Below are 22,461 nucleotides of genomic sequence, written 5' to 3'. Positions count from 1 at the left end.
TGAACAATATAATTTAAATAAGTGCAGATATCCATCCTGTCCCTGTATGGGCCCATTTCACAAATGATACACCACAATGGTTGTATTACACACAATAGTCAGTCTATAAACACAGCTTATTCTTTTACTTAAGTGCTCCATAGTTTATCATGTTAATCTCTATATTGCTGCAAAAGCTTGAATCTAAAAGGTAATGGTATTATCTTAGCAAGAATGAATTGTGCGATTTTGAAGAGAAGAAGGAAAATAAAAAATCAAGGCAGCCAAAGTATGCGCGTCAATTTGGTCTTTGCAGATAAAAGCTCGGTGCTTCGCCGCGGCAGCTGCAAGAAACACGCTAAACGCTATTGTCAACTCCGTCTGTGCCTTTTCATCCACACAAACTACTTACATAATATCTTAGCCTAAATTATGCTAACCGCCCTCCTATGCATAATAATGTCTGCGCATTTAAAGCCTTAGGTCTGTCACTGGCTCTCACAAAAGATTGTCTGCTGTCTAACAAAGGTGAGTGCACATTCGAAAACGAACAAGGAGGCAGATCTTAAAATATCTGACATCTAGCATACAGGCCTTTAATCAAGACCAATTACAACCGCTCTTAAAGGTGACAAACAAGTCAGCGGTTTTATTCTATGATTATGAATAATTAACTAATACTAAAAGTGCAGTTTCTTCTCCCTCTTTTCTTTTTATTGCTATCACACAGAACTGTCTTTGATGCAAACATTGTCTATACAACCGTAAATCATGTATTTTTTCAATGGAAGAACAGTGTATTTTTTACAGTGTTTTGACCTCAACATACAATACTGCATTCATAAAGAATGGAAGTGCAACTGATTTCCTCTAACAGGATTGTATCTCGATTTGAGGCTGGACTGATTGTCTCTTGGGGCACAGAATCTTGGAGAAAGCCCTTCGGAAGCTGCTGTGGCAAAGAGGGTACAGAAAGGGGTTGATGGCAGAGTTCAGCCAGAGCAGCCAAAAAGTCATCTCATACCAATAGTTCTCCACACACTCGCCACTGCACGCTGCACGGATGATCATTAGGAGAGTGTATGGGGCCCAGCAAATCCCAAATATGCACACAATTACCGCAAGCGATTTAGCAATCTTTATGTCTCGAGAAAGCCGAGACCCCGGTGCCCTTCGTCCAGGAGCTATACATGAAGCAGAAGTTTGGAAAAGCCGGGAGCCTCTCCTCTGAGGGGAAAACTTCTCGCTTTGTAAGAATATCTGAGAGGTGGTGGGTTCAGCGCTGGAGGAGGGTGACAGCACGTCATCGGGCTCGATGACCGCTGAAATGGCATTGGGCTCACTAGACGACACTTTACGAGTTTTAACAAAAAACACGGACCACGCCATAGCCTCTTTGTGCTTCCTGGTTCTGGGCTCAGGTTTGGGCTCCTCCTCGGAGCAGGCACTCTTGTTCTTGTTCCTGCGGTGGATGTTCAGGTAGATGCTAAGGTTGAAGAAAGCCACAGAAATAAACGGAGCGAAGAACTCAAAGGTGGAGGCGCTGAGGAGGAAGTACCAGGTAAAGTAAAACTCAGCGTAGCACTCGTGAGACGGGACAACGCTCTGCCCCACCACAGACTCCCAGAAGATGATGGCGGGGCCATACAAGAGGAAGGCCAGCACCCACACGGCCAGCATCTTGAGCACCGCCTGCCGGGTCATGTTCCTCTGCGCTCGGTATTTGACCTGCCGCAGACAGAGGGCACAAGAGTCATCAGTTCATATTTAACAAATCACTCATTTCTCCTCCTGCTAAAGACTCCTGTACACACTGACAGATGCACTGCGTCTGCTCAGAGTGGCTTTGTGCCGTCACAAGCCACCTCAGCCTGTGTAAATAAAACCCACTCATGAAGCCGTGTGTCACTGGCGCTAAAGAGGAGGAATGTCAGGCTCGGAGCACATTCACCAGTGCAACACAAAAGTGTGAAAGAGACATCTGGTTTCAGAGAGTCACTCCTCCTCCTCCCATCACCCAACACTTTCTGTGCACGCGCACTGCATTTGCACTTTACCTCTGCCAGTCTAAAGTCTATCATTAAACGGCCTCTTTCATTCACCACTGTCTTTTATTAAGCAGTTTCTATTTGCTGTTTGAAATCATCGCTGCAGTTGCACCAGCTGGAGATCTGACTGCAAAACAATGATGCTTCTAATTGTCTCTGTGGTTAATAAGCAACTTTACAAATCCACTTGGGCGTCGAATGAAATGTATTATAAAAAGGAGCCACTCCACTGGGCTATTAATTTATTGTGGCCCAGCACTTGAGAATGCATTGTTCGCGCAGAGAGCTTCCAATTTCAAAAATAAATCACAAAATCTGCCTTCCTGTGCCTAATAGATGAGAATAACCTGTTACATCAGGAGCCTGAAAGAAAAGCTGCACATTGATGGACTAAAACAGAATATGTAGGGCATGGTGTCACAAGGGTTTATTTAAGGGAGAGTGTGGCGTAGGCTGTAGGCTGTATACACTTCTGCCACTGTTTGCCCTGACAATATTTGTGGAGCAAATTAATTGTACGTTCAGTGTTGGAACAGATTTAGGTGGACCTCAACAAGAGACCGGAGCAGAGGACGGATCACATGGCCTGAAGAAGGTTATTGACTATTAGGGTTATGGTGCTCAGCATATGCATTTTGTGGAATGACAGATAATAATAGTCTGTAGTAGAAAAAGCTTCAGTTGTAGTCATCTGGACTCAGTTTGAAAAAATAGACGTTTCGACTCTCATCCAAGAGTCATTGTCAATAAAAGAATTTAGATCGAGAACTCCGATATTAATACTGTTCTGTGGTAAGACCCGCCCATTGGGAGGGGCCTTCCTGAAGGCCCCTCCCAATGGGCCCAATTCTTTTATTGACAATGACTCTTGGATGAGAGTCGAAACGTCTATTTTTTCAAACTGAGTCCAGATGACTACAACTGAAGCTTTTTCTACTATGGAACACGCCTGGACGAATGAGGGATTACACCGACAATAGTCTGTAGTGAAATTGTGCTGCAAGCAAATATTTTTCATGTGTGGTCCAAAATGCAATGAAGTCTTAGTTTCATCCCATCATCCCACGTCACAGGACTTGGCCACATTGTGCGTGCTCGTCTGTACTTACTGCTCTGGTGACTGACAGGAAACGGTCGTAGCTAATGAGCACAATGTTGAAGACTGAGGCGGTGCAGAGCAGGTAGTCCATGACCAGCCACACCTTGCAGAGCCCTTTGCCCAGCATCCAGCGGCCCGTCAGGTTGTATGGGATGTAAACTGGGATGCAGAAGGCTCCTGGACATGGGACACACACACAGAGACATGCGTATACCGGCTGCTGGACGATGAAACGCTCCGCAATTCGCCATTCACGTGCAAAACCAGGTGAACCAGTGACCACAAAATGTTCCACTGCAGTGCAATTCAAACAAAGAACTGCCTGCACGTGTGGCTTGAATACAAATTTAACCGCAATAAATCAAAGCATAAATGTGTTTGCTTGAATAAAATTGATGTATTAATTGAAGACTGCTGATCATTTAATATTGCTTGAATTGACAAACAAAACAAATAAAATACTGTGTACAATAGTAATGTGAATGAAGGACAACAGGGTCACCCAAACTTGCAAAGGGACAAACTGAGGGATGCTATGATGACAGACACAGAACAGCACAGCACGTGTTTTAAGGCGTGATTTTTCATTCACACTGAAAAGAACAAAAGACACAAAATGTGCCAAACCAGAGACAAGGAGGTGGCACAAAGAGCAGAAGGCAGGCAACTCACCCACGAGAAAATCTGATATGGCCAGGTTCAGAAAGAAGTAGTTGCTTTGAGTTCTGAGGGTTTTATCCACAATGAAAGCCATGATGACCAGCGCGTTCCCCGCGACCACCACGACCACCAGAGTGACCATGAGCACGGACAGGATCACCGCAAGATAACCCGGGAAGACAGTCCCAGGTTCGGACACAGCAGGGGTCAAGTTGCCGCTGGAGTTGGACTCCAAAACGTGCGCACCCATGTTAATTTGCCGCTAGAACCATCGCAGAGCTGTTTCATGTCACGCTCAGAGGCACTGACCAAGTCCAATTACGCGCCCAAACGTTCTTCTCCACTTTTCTAACGGGTAAATCATGAATGGAGATATGTGCGTAAGACAACACGCGTTGCCCCAAAATCCCATTTTTGCTTTTTGCCAGCGAGTTTGATCTGCGGAGACCCAAGTTTCGATAGAACTTTGTGCGTAACGGTGACAGTAGATCCAGCGTGGGCGCGCGCTCTCCTCTGTCTGTGACGGTGGTCAGTGGATTTGTGAAGAGCGCGGCTGCTGCTGCGAGAGGAGCGCACCGCTGCCTTTGTGACGGCGCGAGGCTCTGCAGCAGACTGCATCCGGTCTGCTTTTCAAACTAAACCTAACGCGTTGGATAAGATGCCCACACTTGGACAGTTCAATGTATCTTATACTAGGCCGTTTTACAACTGGCCTTATGAAAGAATCACATGTCTTTACTAGTGCGTCTATACAAAGCTAAAACAGGACAGTTGCAGGGATAATCCAATGTGTATATCCAACTGTGTACTGCATATTCTGGATGCTTTTCGCACGCCAGCAGCTCTTATTGTGTAGACAACAGAACATCCGGTCTCTGTCCCCGATGAGTTCATCTTGATTAACTTGAGGTTTTCTTTGTCCGCGGCAGCCGCGTCTGATCAAAGGCAGATGTCTGCAATCACAACCTGAAGTGTTTAAGACGCTCGCGCGGCGCGTTGAGATGAACGTGCGGCGCGCGCGGCTCAGCGCGTGCCACACGGTTCAGTCACACCCACCGCGTGCGTTTCACTGACTCCAGGTTAGTGTGAGCAACAGGGCAGAGCCACAGACAGAGGCATTGACACTGACACTGACACACGTCTTTTATTATCTTATTAATTTATAATATATTTACAAAGGCGTCTACACAAACAAGGAGGACGGTGTTTGTTGAGGGGAGTGTTTTCTCTGTCAAACAAAAAGAACATGGCCATCGTCATTATTTGATTCAAAAATAGATGATATGGGCCTGATTATTGATTATTTATTCACCTGAGGTGTTTTAATGTGACCACAGTCATTTAATTTAAAATGTGGGTCACAAAACTTTGGCAAACAAAAGTTCTGTGACAAACTAACATTCCAACAAAGTCAAGTAGCCTCTTTCTTATAAATTTAAATTCACATGAGTTAGTTCACATGATGAAAAGTTATAATCCTCCTTTTGCGCACAAGTGTTGTCACAATTACCAGCTAGTCAAGTTGGAATCTGAAAATGTGTTAAGTAGTCTAATTATTCTCTTGAACTTGAAGAACATTTTTCTCCCACTGTAAAAAAAGAGATGAATTCCTTGATGGAGTGCGTTGCATGATGACAGCCTGTCAGCAAAATGAATTAGCTGTAATTGTTCTTGATGATTTGAATGATCAGGCAGCTGTGACCAGTAATGGAGAAGTCTTAAAATGTGTCATTAGTCTGTGTAACAGTTTGGTTGTGGCACAGAAAACCCCAAGTACCAAAAGCGCAGATGAGTCCCAAGATATTTTTAGATAGCCATCCTCTGCTCTCGGGGTGGTTAATATGCACACCCTGGCTTCCCACCGCTCGAGTGACACTAAAAAGGAAAAAAAAGGTGAGGGCCGAAACCCCCCAGGATCCAGTGCCATGGCTGACGAAGGCAACATGCGATAGTAAGAATATTTAAGTGTTTTAGAAGAGGCACATACTGAGGATAGCAGACGTGTGAGTGGGCGTGAGGGTGTTAGTGGCTCTGAAACTCTGTGAACTTCATTTCGCCTGATCATATTTGTAAAAAGAGGCAGAATACATTTAAGTGAATTGAGTGCAGTTCATTCACATGCAGATTTTAAGCTGCAAGATGGAATGAATTGAAGCTGGGATAATAACTCCATCATCACTGGGAATACTTAAATTTAATGGCGAGGTGCTGACCAAAACGAGGCTGTTGATTACAAATGGGCTTTCCACCCATTTCTGAGTGTGTAAAAATGAAAAGGAACAGAATTCTATTGTTTTCAAATGATACGAAAACTGCAATTTCCTCGTAATAGACCTGCACGATTGAGACTTAAAAAAAAAGAAAAGTTGAACGTAGTAACACATCAAAGTTGTCAATTATACTGTTGCAACTGGTGCGGGGTGTATCAGGGAGGGCATCTGAGGTATAATCTTATTACATATTAATACAGCGATGGCCCTTTGTTCAAAAAGCAAAAGTTATAATGAATGTTTTTGCAGCGCTGTCTTGACACTGCAGTTAATCATTTGGAAAGACACTCTGAAGATTCTTTGTTTAATCAATAATCATGATTATTCAAGTCACAATATAATTGTAAGGACTAAAAAACATACATAACTGAGAATTTTATTAGGAAAATATGTAATTTAAATTAAATCAGTACTTAAAGGCAAGGGAGTCAAACATGTGGCCCGTGGGCCGCATCCGGCCCCCTGGACCAGGAGTCGGGAACCCGCAGCTCCATTTTTTTTTCGAATCCTCAAAATTAAAATGACACCAAAAGTCTGATTTCTTAATTTGTATTTCTATATTTTCATCAATGCAACAAAATAAGATACATCAACATTGTAATGGAAGTTAAACTTAAAGCACCAAATATGGTATAGCAGAGTCACGTGGTGCGTCACTCTCCCCAGGGGGCGCTGCAAAATAAACATTTAATCAGGAATGTTCATTATATATATGTAGCCTTGTCATTTTGATAGTAGGCTAATACAGCAAATATACACTTTGTTCCCTTCATATAAGGCTTATATATTATATTATATAAGGCTTTTATTTTTTGCGGCTCCAGACAGATATGTGTTTTGTTTTTTTGGTCCGATATGGCTCTTTGAACATTTAAGGTTGCCGACGCCTGCCAAACATATTACACTTAATGCGTCCCATGGGCGGGGCATTGGACTTTTTCTTTATTTATTCCATTTTGTCCATTATCTTATAAAAGGAAACTCTCGAGCTACGTTGTACGTACAAATAAAGCTGTAACCCTCTTATTTCCAGTCAAATCAATAATTCTAGGAAGCATTAGGGCTCGTTTGTACTCCAAACACACAAATACAAATGTACCTTAAAATAAAATGAAAAAATGAATTAGACTTTTATGGATTCCACCTGGACATTTATGCTTTTTTACAAGTCCATATTCCTGTTCCTGCAGCTGATGCATGAATATGGAGTCAGTCTTTCACCAGCTGCAGATTTGTGCAACAGTCTCCTCATATAACTATTACTAGGCTATAAAGCTATTTATTTCTTATAGTTTTAACCCACCCAGCCTGAGCATCGAGGTTGACGCTGCTTTAAGGTAAATCTGAAAGTGCTTTTTAATCTGTCTGTTCATGTCACATTAACTAAATCATTCAGAGATTGATTTAATAAAGCTGGTCAGATAAAGCAATGGTAATCTATTTGACAATGTGAAGGAAAGAAAATGAAGGCTGTTGTTCATTGTCATTTTGTAAATAATGGTGAATAATCCTAACTACTGTATGTGGTGTATTTTCTCTTCAATAAAGCCTACAGGCAACAAAAAAAGAAAAGAAAGACAATGATAGGATTCTATACATTATTATTTAAGGCAGATTATAGACAGACATATAAGTCATGTGATTTTGCTGAATGTTTAGAAATAGTCCTTGCGTAAAAACTGACATTTCACAAAAGCCAGCAGTCTGTGTTTGAAGTCTCTGATTAACCGCCTCTGTCTTATTAACTTCACTTGATCTTCTTGTTTTTTGGCCTTTTGCTCTTCCCTCCTGATTTGGTTGCCTCATCCTGTGGAAGAGGGAAGAGAAATTAGTGTGCAAACAGACTTATCATTATCATGCATTAGCGCTTCACATAACAACTCCAAGACATTTACAAGATTAAAACTTGAGTGCTGTTTAACCAGCTCATGAGTAATTTTCTTCTTTCTCTTTAAATATTTTCTGACAGACGTGCAGACGCCCGCTGAGTTTCCCAAGCCTTTACGGAAAAGTGAAAATTGCCATGTACTGATTGCTGCATGCCATACTGTTTTAATGTATTCAAATGAGAGATAAAAGTGTATGAGAAAGAATCAAGGGAAAGGGGCATAATTCACCAACACAGATACAGATGAGGTTCAACCGGGGGCCAGAATAGAAAAGGGTAAAGTCAATAAATTCATATAACACTGTAACATTTTTGAAGCACAATTTTTATAATTTTCAAATATTATTAACTTTAGTTTTTAGATTATTTTTTAGAATGTGTTGGTGGTTTTGCTCCAAAGCCTTTGAGCAGCTTCTCTGTTAAGTACAGGACTGTGGCAGGTCCAGAGCCTCATCTGGACACTGTGAAGTGCCTTTTTGTAAAACATGCTTCACCCGAACAGCCTTTTCTGTGAACGGTTCTAATTTATGGAATATGCTCCCTGTCCATTACAAATCTATAACAAAATTTAGTATCTTCAAAAAATAAACTAAATCTTGGATGTGCCAGCGGTGGCGGCGGCGGCGGCGGCAGCACCCGGTGGTGGAGTGGCTGGGGCGCAGCACACGTGTGCCGGGCTCCGGCTGCTAATGTTAGTCAATGTTAAATAAAGCAATACATAAATATTAAAATATGTAAATATTACATTTATTTTAAGACATGACTGGCCGTTGAGGTGAAATAATAGAGTTAGATTTGAATGAGATACATTACGAGATAAAGTCTACATAACAATGGGCCTCATTCAAGAATGTTTTCCACTTTAAGAAAATGTCTACACCAAATTCTCAAACTCCTTCTCAAATGAGACTTGCACCAAATTAAAGAACTTTAATCTACAAACACCATGTTTATCATGTCACATAAAAAGTATATGTATTTGGGCTCCACAGGACGATGGAGCAAAGAGGAAAAAGAAAGTTTAATTCAATGTATTGTTGTAATGCCTAAAATCAGCAGTTGCCTTGAAGGCGACAATGAATGTGAACAAGGAAGTCACAACAGACTATCGCTGTTTTACAACTACAGCAGCAATTCAAAATGCCCAAAAAATTCATAGGATTCTTCCAGAATTTTGTGAATGTCAAAAATGTTTATAAGGGGGACTTTAGTACTAATTATGAGGGCAATTGTGTTCTGTGAGAAGGACAAACCTGTCCCAAAGCCCTAAACTTAACCAAATAATAATCTGTTACTAACCTTAACTCCAATTCTAAACCTAACTTTAACCTTTGTGAAAAATTATATTATAAAAATGCAAAGTTGCATTTGTGTGGCAAAACTGGGTTGTGAATGAATATTAGGAGCTTAAACGTCTCAATTTGCCTCGCTGTATCTCCACCTCTGATTCATTCTTTATCCTATCCATGTCACTCCCATAACATGGACAAGTCATTAATTAATGAGAAAAAATACATTAATTAATGAGAAAAAAGTTGAGGCCAGAAAAAAGTCATTCATTAATGAGAATAAACTCATAATTTAAAGAGCATAAGGGTCAGATACGCGTTTCACTTTCAGCACCACCGCCAGGACGCAAATGGCGCTTGACTTGGATGTGTTAAAAGTGAATACAAAAGCCCACAATAGATGTGGATCTTTATAATGCTGGCCTTTTAGACATCACAAACAATCATTTCCCCCGTGCAGTGTCACATGTCCCTCTGGTTAATGTCCTGTGTGTGGCTCAGACCGCAGCAGGCGAGGGACCAGTTCCACCAATAATCTTCTCCCTCCACTTCTGCCTCTTCTAAACTTTGTACAAAGTCACTGTTCATATGAGTTTTTTGTGTGCATAGGTTTTACATCAGATCACGAGGGGCTGGTGGAGCTGCAGTGCCTCACAGTTGGGATATTATGTATAAAATGACGTACTCCGGTGTTGGTGCACTGTTGACTATAAAGCATTATATGTCTTTACAGTCTCCTCTCATTGTAGTCATCAGCCCGGGCTGTGGGTGTGTCAGGCTGTAGTTGTGTTACTCGGCTGTAAGAGGTGGAATCAGTTGTATGGATGATGCGTGTGCGTAAAACATATTGTTTTTTGGCTGTGTCAAACACGATCGAGGCGTCCGATGGAGCTGAGTGGAAGCGCAGACTGCAGACAGCTGTTTTGTGTTCTGTGTGTTTTACTGAGTTTGTCCAAGGGATGACAAGAGGTTAGAATCGATGCATAAAACTTAACGCCACACAAGAATAGTGATGGTGCGTAAAGTGCCCACGTAGAGAAACAACACTATAGAGGAGCAGAGAATGTGTGAATATAACACGGAGGCTGCTCCTCCTGTCGGCGCCTTCTTTTCTTTTGAGTCCGTGGGGCTGAAAGTGAACTGAACATTAGAATCAGAACATTGACACCGGACCCTAAACTACGACTTTATTCTCGTTAAATTCTGAGTTTATTCTCGTTAATTAATGAGAATAATCTAATTAAATAATACGATTATTCTAGTTAATTTACAACTTTTTTCTGACTTCGACTTTAAGATTATGACTTTAATGTTGAAATGTAATGACTTTATTCTCGTAGTGCCCTTATACTCGTACAATGTTGTCAATGTCTCAATGTTCCACAGTTTGTTTATATTTTTATTTTGTATTTATGATTATAAAGCTCTACTTAGTAATAGTAGATACTCTAAATCTGACACTTGTATTATTTGTAGTTGCTCTTACCATCACTACCCAGATATTCTTTTATGGCTGATTTAAATAAGATTTTACAACTTATTTGTGATATTTGTTTTGGAATCTGATTCCATTCATTCATGCCTCACATTATTGTTCATTTTTAAATAATCAATTTACTTTTGGTAAAGTAAGGTTCCTTCCCATTGCATGTCTGGTGTTGTACACATGTAGGGCATTAAACGTATCCATCCAACAGAAAAGTTACACTGGAACGTGTGAAAATGCAGAAAGACGCTGAGGTGTGAGCTGCAAGGAATAAAACATATATAAGTATCAAGTGAAAGAGGATGCATTCACTGTGACCACACCTAAAATAAACAGTTGCCTCCAACATGGCCAGCAGGAAGTCAACAATATTCTAAAACATTATCTTTGATGTTAATGCCACTCTGTGATCTCACAGTGGTGTCGAGGCAATTACTACAAACAGTGACTCATAGTTGTACTGGACTAGTCACTATTACTTGAAGATTAAAGAAATAAAATACAATATTCAATGTTTTGTATTTCTCGTGTATTTCACATTTTCCACCAAATATTTGCCGGAGATGTTGCCTCATTTGGTTTAACCGTAGGCTGAATTCTGATGTCAGGTTTATTTGTGTTTTTCAAGTACCCTTATCACCAACATTTAAATATGCAAATGAAACAGTCAAACTGAAAGAACAGCTAAAGTGTGTGAGCGCATAAGGAAAATAAAGTGCATGTGCCCATCTTGGTTTTGGAGGTTTGAAATGTGTTGGCATGCACATTTACAAGTACATGTACAAGTACATTTACAAGTACAAGTACACCAGAGAACTACCTTCTTTCCTATACTTGGCGTTAATGATGTGTATCTGCCGTGAATCCAGGCCTTCAGGAAACACAGGGTATTGCACAAAGATGCTCTGTCTGTGAAACCTTTCTCTCAGAACTGATATTTACATAATGTCTTTGACTCTTGGAGCTCGTCTGTTCGATTGGACCACACTGACTCTTCATGTGCATCAACTGTGTTTATTTGGGCTAATTTTGAATTATTCTGAACACTGCAGACCAGTTTTGGAGAGTTGTCAAGACCTGGCAGACTCTCAGAAATACACTTCATTATATCTAATACATATACATAAGTATGCCGTCTCTGCAACATATCACAACTACTATGTTGTCATAATATCTTAATCTTAATGAGATCTTTGTGTGAAAGCACCACCATTTTAATCAACAATGTCATAATGTCATAATTGTACAATTGTCACAGTCACTTTCATTGATTTGGTTCTGGAGTGGTTTAAAAATGTTATATCTCAATCATATTAGTATTACATTATTCAACTGTCAACTGTTACAGGCACATTTAAATTAAACAAACAAGAGCAAATCTGTTGTCACCGACATCTGTCCTTATCCTTAATTAGTTGTGACCGAGTCTAGCTGGGCGATTTTCTTTCTTTCTTTTTTTATTTTTTTACAGTGAAGCCGTGGATGTTTTGAAGTAGGATACATTTAGGAGTGGGGTCCGGTCTACCTTTAATCTATGTCCCGGAAACAGCTCAAAGTTCAATCATGTTATCAATGGAATAACTTTGTAGGACACAAAGATGAGTTCAAAGAGACTGAACCCAACTTCAGACTGGTAAAAGCCTCAGAAAGTGTTTGATCTCCACGCAACATGAGGCCACCAGACACTTCAAATGGAGCAATATCCCTAAGATGAGGGCCACGGAGGAGCTATGGAAACACAATACGAGAGCTGACACTTTCAATTATTCTGTCAAATGTCTCTCTAGCCTTTAAGCACAGAAGTTGGTCCTAAAAAGCTATGAAAGAATGTATTCAAATATTATTTTAAGTGTTGTGTAAGTAATTGGCTTTCCTGGACAGTGTGAAAAGGACTAAGAACCACAAGTCCAAGGCGGGCACTGCCCACTGGGGCCCAGGCCATCCAACAGTGAAATGACAATAACCAGAAGAGGTGCTTTTTAAAAATGATGTATCCATGAATAAGAAAATAATAACAAGTTACAGAGCACTCTACTGGATTCATCAAAAATAAGTGAAGGAAAAAGAAAGGATTTGTCATACCAGACATACCACATTTAGGGAGCAGCACATAATCTCAAGCTTAGAAAGACATTTTGAAAGAAAAATGTTTCTCTGTCTTTTCTAACCATGTCAAATTACACCATGAGTTTTGGAATGTCCCAGATTTTAATTCTAACATGTTTTATAAGAACCACAAACCATCTTCAACATTGATATTGACAAAATTATGGAAATGACAGCTGGAAATTGACTGAAACGTCGACTAAGATTACTAAAATGAAAAAAATAACCTTTGCACTGATTTATTGACATAATCACTAGCCAAAGGAACAAATAGAACTTTTATGACCTGTATTGTACACCAAAATACATTTAGTTATGGGACTAATTGATTTTCTAACTCTAAACTGATTAATACATGAACTATGCCAATTAACATTATGGTTTACACTCACACATCAAATTAAGTCAAAGTGATTTGTCATTTGTTTTATAATTATGGTAGTAATTTGAATCTCTGGTATAAAATCAGATTGAGAAGGTATCCAACCTAAGGATTATGTGAATTTGTTAATATTAATGTACTTAATTTGAAACAAAAAATACAATCAGATTAATTTAGCAAACAAGATTATAATTGACTTATTATCACACATTACAACTGCAATGATGATAGTAAATGTGTTCAAACAGCCTTTTATATTCTACCATAGAGAGTTGAGAGAAACAAATAAGTTTTATTTTGTATTTGTGTTTTATATCAAACTTGCTGCAAGTTGTAAGTAAGTTCCAACTATCCTCTAATTGAAAAAAGTGCATCATATTCCGGATGTTGACTTTAGTAAACCTCTCATACCCTTTCACCTTTAACTACCAGATACCAGGTGGCCCGTCTCAAACCATTAAAAAGGTTGCGGTTGACAAATGTTTCATCAGTGAAAGTTTGACAATGCAATGAGCTAAATATAAAACCTTACCCCCATTGGGCCCATGTACCCCTCCTCTTGCAGGATGCTTCTGGCACAGTTGTTGATGTGTTTGAAGCGGTCGGGCCCCAACAATATTCCACCGTACCATCGTGACACCACAACCATGACGTTACACACATCCAAAATCTACAGGGAGGGAAAAAAAATATGTGAACGGGTTTACAGGCCGAGATAGACACGCGGGATTTGTGTAGGATGCGAATTGTGGCTCAAACACCTCATTTTTATGGTTATTTTCAGCAAGACAAATATTTCCCACCACAGGCAGTAAGTGTATTTTTCTCAGGTGTTTCTGTCAGTCACAACCCGCTGCAGTGATGAGCCAGGTTTTCCAAAAGGATTTCTTTATTTGGTCGCTATGCAAAGAATAGCTGCGCAGGGCTCTGTGAGAATCCCGATGGATCAAGGTTAGCCAAGCTCTTTGAATAAAATGGCTTTCCCGGTCCAATAAAATGGCAGAGAGACCTCATAGGCAGAGCATGAATAGGTGTTGTGATGTACATAAGGAAACAGGAATACCAGAAAACAGTTGATTAAGAACTATAACCCTTTTTCCTCTATAAAGAAAAACCTTGAATAATGTAACCGTATTCAAGTCTAAGCCAAAGCATAGGAAACTATTAAAATGTGTGTTTTGCCCAGTTTTCTCCGTTTATTCCAGACTCTACCGGTTCCCATCCCCAACCGGCTCCTGGATGATTAGATCAAAATGGTGGTTTGTGCCTACCTTGTCTGAAAAATCACTTTAATTCAGCTCAAATCAGAGCACTGCCGGACTGGTGTGACCCAGAGTGCGAGGTCCCAGTAACCAATGTCGGTTATACAATAATGTTGATTATTGGTAACTTAACGAGTTACTTTTAAAAGTAACGCTAGCAAACACTGTATAACACCATACTAAAGTGCTCATTATTCACAAGGAGGGGCTGAATGTTGGAATTTGGCGTATTTAATAAGTAATGTGGGGACCAAATTCCAACAATGTGTGACACGGACTGAAAAAGCAAGACTGTTGAAATGAAGTTTTTCTAAATGGGATTTGCAGTCTCCTCTGCTCGACCTTGCATATTCCTATTTAAGTTTAACTGCATGGACTCATTGATCTGGGGTGGGGCCAGATGATGAAGGGATTTATAAACCAGAATTAAGTCAGAATTAAGTCATCTCAAGTTTGAAAATGATATTTGTTCAAGATTCTACAATGACTGGACCAGTGGTTGGTCCAGTGTTTTCAAAGTCTCCTTCTAGTCTTTCTATGGGCAGCAGCATTTTGTTTTGAGTTTGTCCTGGCTTAAAAACTAGTAGAGCAATTGTGTAGTCCTATTTTAGACCTCTTTTAGCCATAGTTTAGACACAGAGTAACAATTCCATCACTTCAAAATGCTCCCTACTAGTACAGAAGGACACTACAGGTGTTCAAGGTGCGTTTTCGAAGCCGTCTTGTGTATTGTGCTGGACCAATTAGAATAAGTTAAGACAAGCTGCAAATTGTCAGCCAATCCATAAGCAGAATATGATGTACTATGTGTTAGTATAGGAAACTAAATATTGTGAATCCAACTATTAAATATTCTTCTAGTATATTGTATTAAATACATCAATCTCATGATCAAGCTCACGTTCACACTACGGAGACTCATGCAGTAATACAATCTATTCATACTGCAATTGACTAGAGAGCTATTTTGATTCAAGCCGGAGTCTAGAGAACGTACAATACAGAAAATGGAGCCTCCTTTAAGATGATTGAATTTTATGGAAGGAGGCAAAGACCAAAGTGAACAATTGCTGCCCTGACAGAAAACTTCTGCACATTCACTTCTCCAAGCATATGTTTGCTTTTAAGCGTACCTACACAACCTGTATAGAATCCCATTCACTCCAAAGTCATCTAATTTACATATCCCATCTAGTCAATGCAATTAAAATTCTGTTATGTTCAGTTCCCCAACTTACTGCTAGAGTCAGCTTTAGTGTTTGAAAAGTTACACAGTGCCCATCCTCTCCAACTTCACACGGGTAATTATGCTGCTCTAAGTACAAAAAAGACATTATAAAATAGACAAATCCTTACGCACACTGAATCTGAGTCCTGCTCAATGTGGTATTAAAGTGGAATGTCGATCGAGGGATGCACTTTCAAAGATATCTTTCTTTTATTCATTGCATTACACTGGCTCGTCTGTTGGAAAAAAAACGTTTGAGCAAAAGGATGTAAACCAGAATGAACTGATGGAAGAATAGATCTACAGGATGTAACAGGATTTATAATAATAGTGACAGGTTAAGTATCATTCTGTGTGCAGCTTATGTGGAGTTTGCATGGTCCAGTAATACAAATAATAATTTACAGGTCATATAGGAAAAGGACAAATGCCTTGCCTGACCAGCCATTCCCAACACGTTTTGGCAAAGTACTTATCAAAAATGTGTGTGGGTCTGGGACTCGACCGCTGCGGTTCAATTTCTAGGGTGAAGTTTAGAGCAGAGATAGAACCAATCACATAAACCCAGAAGTGACGCAAAAAACACGACATGCTTAACCGGATATTACGTAGCCCATGTCAACAAGGCGTGTTCCGCGTTATCCGTCCCCGAACGCAGAAAATGTCTCCTGAATCGCGATGACGCCCTTCGTATAACCGCATCTAACGCACGTTCATCACGGCGAGTAGAGCGGACTTTCCTGATTGTTCAAACCGAAGCGAGAGCAGAAGTAAACACCGGGTCACGAGCCGGGTCACAAGCCGGGTCCGCCATCTTGAATGTTTTGGAACGGGGGTGAAAAGCTACTTCCGTATCGTCAGCGTGGCACGTTAAAACCTCTGCCTGGGATTGGATCAGGTCAGGCAGGTACAATGCTGTATATACAGTTACAAGTTGTACAAGGAAACTGCATGGATAAGAGAGTTAATGTAAACTCCACACAAAAAGAATGGAAATTAATTAAATTGAAGTCTTAACCTCTGTGACTCAATCTGGAGCAAACTACTTGTAATATCACCTTTAAGTTGGTAAAAAAAAACTTGAAAAGAATGAGTTTTCTTTTTAGATTTTTCTTTTTTTGCACTGAAAAACGTATGTATGATTTTTACTTTCTGTTTAAGGAGATGTGCCACCTCCAGAAAGTGACATACTGTTGCTTTTAGGGAGAAATCTGTCTCACTATTAGGCCAATCTTTCTTTTATTCATGCCATTACCCCTGCTCATGCGCTGGCAAAAAAGCGACCAAGTCTAAATGAGCAGAGAGCTATGGACAAGAATGAGATTAGGGTAGAATAGATTAAGAATGGGAGCTCTTCTTGTAGATTGCTGCTAGAAGATTAATCACTATGTTAGCCGGAGCAATGAGAGTGATTGTATCGCCAGTGCTACGGCAGGTCAGTGAGCCGCAACACCGACCCGATTATACGTCTCGGTTTAAGAGTCCTACAAAGAAGCCCACAGGAGGAAAGGATTTGGAAGCTAAGCATGAAACAAGAACAAAAAGCAGAGATTGACATGATTTGGACGAGAGGCTGGTTTATGATACTGCTATTGAATTGAGAGAAAACTGGTGCGGATCAATGCAGTCATAGTTGAAAGAATTTGGACTAAACGCAAAGAGAAAGAGAAGGAATGGCATTAGGATTAAATATTAATAATAATGATGATAATAATGCTATTTAAGTCAATAATTATCTCCACAGAGGGACATTGTTTTCGACATTTTACACGTCCATTAATGCCACTGGAATTGGCGCAGAGAAGTTCCCTTATCCAGACCTAGAATCTTAGTCAGGAATACATAGGAGGATAAGTTAAATGTGCATGTTTTAGGTCGATGGATGCAAACAAAATCCCATTGAAGATAATTAAGAGAGTATAGTAGTATAAACATTAAAATATATGTGGTATCTGCCTTGTTGGTGTTCTCTGTCCAGATTCATGCAGGTGTTAGGTGAAGTATCTAAATATGTGCTTAGTTATCTAATTGTGTTAGTTTACCTTCCTATAATCCTATAGTTGACTTGCAGGGATTGATTCACAGAATGGGATAGAGAGAAGAGAATGGCCTGTGAGGAAAGAGAAGTGAATCGAAGCTGCAGGCGCACGCACACTCACATGTTGGCACAGTGTTGTGCTCATATTTTGAATGAGTTTGAACTTTCACCTCATTAACAAATGCTAAGTGTGAGAGACTGGATGAGGACACCTTCTCGTCACACTCCATCTCGTCCCAATTTAAAACAAAAAACATGGTGGACAAAGGCAACGAGTTCTGTGATGCGGGTGCGACTGACTCACGCTGCCATCTGACAACACTCTCACAAATCAAACCAAAGTGACAGCTGGAGAAATGGGTGACACAATAGTTTATGCAAATATGAGCAAAGTGGAATTATTTCCCAGAACAAGTGAAACTTTTTCGGCATATCTGACCAATCAAATATTTGACCATTTCACATTTTCATTTGAGATTAACATCACGCACAAGTGATGTTGATGAATGGTGCATAATCATTCTTAAAAAGCTCAAAGAAATTAATAAATAACTGGCCCAAAAAGGCTCCACTTATCATAAGGAGGCTTCCTGATAACGATTTTGTCCTCGCTGATACAAATTAACACTGTATGTGGCGATGAAGCGGACAAATTTATTCAGCTGAACATTTACAATTTTCCTAATTTAATGTGTTAACAGTTGCTCAAATGTTGTGAGTCAATGCCAGATGTACATAAAGACAGTGTGTTTGACAATCCATTTGGACGAAATGGATTGCGCTGCCATGTTGCTCAGTACTATTCCAATTAAGATAATAAAGCTTGTTGACATTTCTATAAATACTCTACACCGCGCTCCAAATATTATGCAAATGGTGTTTGTCATAAAGATATTTTTTGTTTGTTTTCCAGTGAAACTCAGGGTATTGTGTCTCAGGGCTCTTTGGGTCGGAGAAATCAACCTCAGACACCTTAAATTAAATTGCCAGGTAAATACAATTAAAGAAAAAACTACTTAAGAAGGACGTTCCACATTATTAAGTAGACCACCATTTTCAAGCAATGTGGGAAAGAAAAAGGATCTCTCTAGTGCCGAAAAGCATTAAATATTTGAATGCCTTGTACAAAGTATAAAAACCTTAGATATTTCACAAAAACACGTGATCATCGTACTAGGAAGAGATTTGTAGTGGATTCAGAGCATACGCAGATTTGTGCAGATAATCGCACAATGAGGAAGGTTTCTGCCAAACAAATACATCGAGCAGCTGCTAAAATGCCATTACAAAGCAGCAAACAGGTATTTGAAGCTGCTGGTGCCTCTAGAGTCCCGTGAATATCATGTGTAGGGACCCTCCCGAGGCTTACACTTACACATAAACCTTCTATTTGTCCACCTTTAACCAGCTCCTGTGAGCCCAGAAATACATGAAGACTCATTTTCAAACAGTCTTGTTCCCTGATGAGTGCTCTGCAACTATTGTGGGTCCAGATGGATGGATTGGTGGATGTTTGGTGGACCATGTCCCAAAGAGGCTGCAACGTCAGCAAGGAGGAGGTGGAGTCATGTTTTGGGTCAGAATGACGGGGAGAGAGCTGCTCGGCCCCTTTAGAGTCCCTGAAGGTGTGAACATGACCACTGTAAAGTAAGTGAGAGTTTCTGACTGACCACTTTCCATGGTACAAATAGAAGAACCGTGGTTTCAGTGACAAAATCATCTTCAGGCAGGACAATGCACCATCTCATAATATTGTAAGGAACACCTCTGCATCGTTGGCTGCTGTGGCATAAAAGAAGAGAAACTCATGGTGTGGCCCCCACCCTCCACCGTCCTCAACCCTATTGAGCACTCACAAGTTCAATGGATGCAAGAATCGTGGAGCTCCTATAAAATAAGGGGTCCTATGTTAGGATCCCTGATTTTTTATTTCAGTAAATATGAGCTGCTAATGCTTCTAATTTAACAAATGACCATTTTCAGTTCTTTACAACAATAACAAGCTTTGTTGTGCATTTTCAGTTTTTACGATTTAAATTGTACGGTTGATGACTTGAAAATTTGTCATTTATATTGACTTACCGGCAAAATCATAGAAAAATATCATCTGCATAATAATTTGGAACGCAGTGAATACGACACTTTGTTGAAGACTCTGGTCACTACTGAATCACTCTAGCTTGCGAGTAAGGCAGCAGCTAATATTTTAGTGGTCAACTAAACAACTTCAGAGATATTTTTTTTGATCGGTCTTTTCATATGTGCTTCAGTGTCTGTAGTCCGGCTTATCAAAATGTGATTCATGTGTTTTTTTTATTGTCGACTAGTCAAGATTATCGCTAATGAAAGGATACATTTTCAGCAGTTGGCAAGAGCAATCGAAGTGAGGCATTATCTACAGTAAACAGTTGCGCAATGTAACAATAACCTTATAATAATATCCATGTTTGTTTAATACATTCCTTCCCCATCCTAACATGTCTTGCTGGTCGTCATCAAAGCTCTTACACATTCCAGTCCCAATTGATAAAGCTGGATATCTAACAAAAACAATATGACTCTATGTGAATGCAAGAGACATCTCACTGTCAGCGTGTATTATTGAACACAGCATCATTGGGCAGTGGGGGGCTGTTTTGACTCTAACCAAACTGCACTTCACTGAAAGCAGCTGAGATGGTTTGAGACACGAGGAGAGAAAAATCCTCACAGGCAGCTCCAGATTCTCGAGTTTGTGTTTGTACAGTTTTGAACCCCCAACCTTCTCACTGTGCGCTTATTAAACGACTCGGCAAACTTGTGAAACATTGATTCAGAAACATGGTCGAGAAAAACATTCTTGAATTCGACCACTTTGATTTTGTATTTATTCATGCCTTTTAGTTTGTTTTATTGTGTTTCTTGTTGTTTTTATTATATATTAAGTCTCATTGTGTGTCTCATTTTTATTCTGATTTACAGTTTTAGTTATTGTTTAAACTGTTGTTAAAACTAGTAGATTTTATTTAACAATGTGCAGCACTTTGAAAACAGTTTGTACAAAGAACTTTAATAATTCATTAATAAAGTGGATTGGATTGATTGGATAAAATCTGTAAATGGCTGATTAAACCATGGTATCTTCACAAATTGCTTTACAAAGCGTTTATAGTATATTTTTTGACACTAGATAAAATATCCCAGAGTTTGACTATAAGCGTGGGCACATTATGTTATCATTTCAAGAGATTTAGTTTGGCAGAGAATGTTCTTCAAATATTTCAAATAAAGTGGATTTAGAGTTGATTTTTCTCTACTGTGACGCCAAAACAGTTACAACTTATCAGAAGATATGTATGCTGTTTCCCTCTTTTTTAATTTATATGCATGACGGTTTGTAACTACTTATAAACTTGTCCAATACTTTGCACAGTAATGCATTTCCATAAAGCACACGGGAATGCATATATTATACATCTGAAATTCGCTGTTAAACAATTTATCCCAAATGTCAGTTAACAAGTATATATGGTCCTGCTTTATAACATGTTTTCATACACATACATTATACATCCTTTCCTACTTAAAAGGAGGCCTGGGTTGCCTTTTGGTCGTTTTCTCCTCACATCACAGAGAAATGTTTCCATGTCAACTGCCACCGCGGCTTTTCTGCTTTTTTGCTGCAATGTGAAGCTCAAAGCCGACAACACAGTAATCTGTCACATAACTTCACATCTTTTGGATAAATTGTGTTGATTTTTTGAAATATGTTGAGGTTTTATGCCAGGGTCATGACTGGTGAAGTAGGTCCTTTCATATAAGTAATCATAATACACAAGATAACAATTGTAAGTCATCCTTAGATCAGGCTAAGAATTATAACCTGTTTCTATACCATTCTATACGATTCTCTATTGCAGTGACAACACCAGGGCAAGTTACAAGTTAGGGGCCTCATTTATAAAGCATTGTTGCAAGCTTTGTTGCACCACTTTGCTCATCTCTGCGCAAACTGAGACCTTAACGTATGCTCTGCCCACAGTCTGGAGACACGACAGGATGACACACATGGAGACGTGCAGAAGTGAAGAGAGTTTGAGGAAGTGTTTGATGCAAGAAATCCTTTCATTCATATTTCCGCAATAAAGCAGATGTTGAGCTAAACACGGAGGGGAGAAGGGCTGTTTATTCCACTCATTATTCTCAACAACACATGACACATTTGAAGCCATGCGATGGTACATGAGCCTGTCCTGCTTTTCCTCAGTGGGGCCGTGTCCAGTCTGTGACCCAGCGCAGAGAGGATCCACTGAATTTGTGAATGGATCTACAAAACAATGATCGGACATGAGAGAAAACGCCTCCTTCAGACGGAGCACATGAGCGATGTTTGGTTTATTGAAACATAGTACTCATTTTCACGCACAATGCGCAGGAGTCTAGATTGGCCTAAATGAGCCAACCTGAACCAAGCCTGTGCACAATACTCTCAGACTTTTACTGGCAGAATCAGAGCTGTGTTTACATTCTTTTGTGTTATACATGAACTTGTCTCTGCTGCAGCAGAAGCGATTATCCCTCAACTGAAAATCTGCGTCTCTTTCTCTCGCTCCTTTCATTCTTTTGGGGAGGGCATCTGTGTCTCTCATGCTCACTAAGAGCATGAGCATGCTCACTTTTTCCATTCAGATGTGTGTGCGTGAACAGGGCAATCCTCATGCACATCTCAAGTATAGGCTACTACATT

At 39.9% G+C, this 22,461-nt stretch overlaps 2 protein-coding genes across 2 annotated transcripts in view; both read right to left on the bottom strand.

The window, feature by feature from the left end:
* Positions 1-666: 666 nt before the first annotated feature.
* Positions 667-4,334, bottom strand: LOC140353979 (histamine H3 receptor). The gene is made up of 3 exons (XM_072438778.1): positions 3,799-4,334; positions 3,137-3,303; positions 667-1,707 (listed from the first exon to the last, which is right to left on the bottom strand). Exons 1-3 carry the CDS (start codon positions 4,034-4,036, stop codon positions 850-852), a joined length of 1,263 nt encoding a protein of 420 aa, XP_072294879.1. The 5' UTR covers positions 4,037-4,334; the 3' UTR covers positions 667-849.
* A 3,308-nt stretch (positions 4,335-7,642) lies between these two features.
* The window catches only part of impact (impact RWD domain protein), a 35,310-nt gene continuing 20,491 nt past the window's right edge, over positions 7,643-22,461 (bottom strand). The window contains exons 10-11 of the mRNA XM_072438164.1: positions 13,740-13,877; positions 7,643-7,863 (exon numbers count right to left, since the gene is read on the bottom strand). Coding sequence (XP_072294265.1) covers positions 7,804-7,863; positions 13,740-13,877 — 198 coding nt within the window. The 3' untranslated portion in view covers positions 7,643-7,803. The remainder of the gene's footprint in view (positions 7,864-13,739; positions 13,878-22,461) is intronic.

Source organism: Eucyclogobius newberryi, unplaced genomic scaffold (genome assembly GCF_026437365.1).
Source record: "Eucyclogobius newberryi isolate DKJ021-1_F unplaced genomic scaffold, fEucNew1.0.hap1 SCAF_9, whole genome shotgun sequence".
Lineage (NCBI taxonomy): Eukaryota > Metazoa > Chordata > Actinopteri > Gobiiformes > Gobiidae > Eucyclogobius > Eucyclogobius newberryi.
Note: the sequence above shows the minus strand (reverse complement) of the source record. Positions and strands in the feature narration are given on the sequence as shown.

Bases quoted from the DNA above. Each gene is read 5' to 3' on its own strand.
- LOC140353979 (XM_072438778.1), bottom strand. From the start codon at position 4,036: ATGGGTGCGCACGTTTTGGAGTCCAACTCCAGCGGCAACTTGACCCCT. The intron at 3,304-3,798 runs GTGAGTTGCCTG...TCCCATGTCCAG, and splicing joins CATATCAGATTTTCTCGTGG to GAGCCTTCTGCATCCCAGTT. The intron at 1,708-3,136 runs GTAAGTACAGAC...TGTCTGCGGCAG, and splicing joins TCCTGTCAGTCACCAGAGCA to GTCAAATACCGAGCGCAGAG.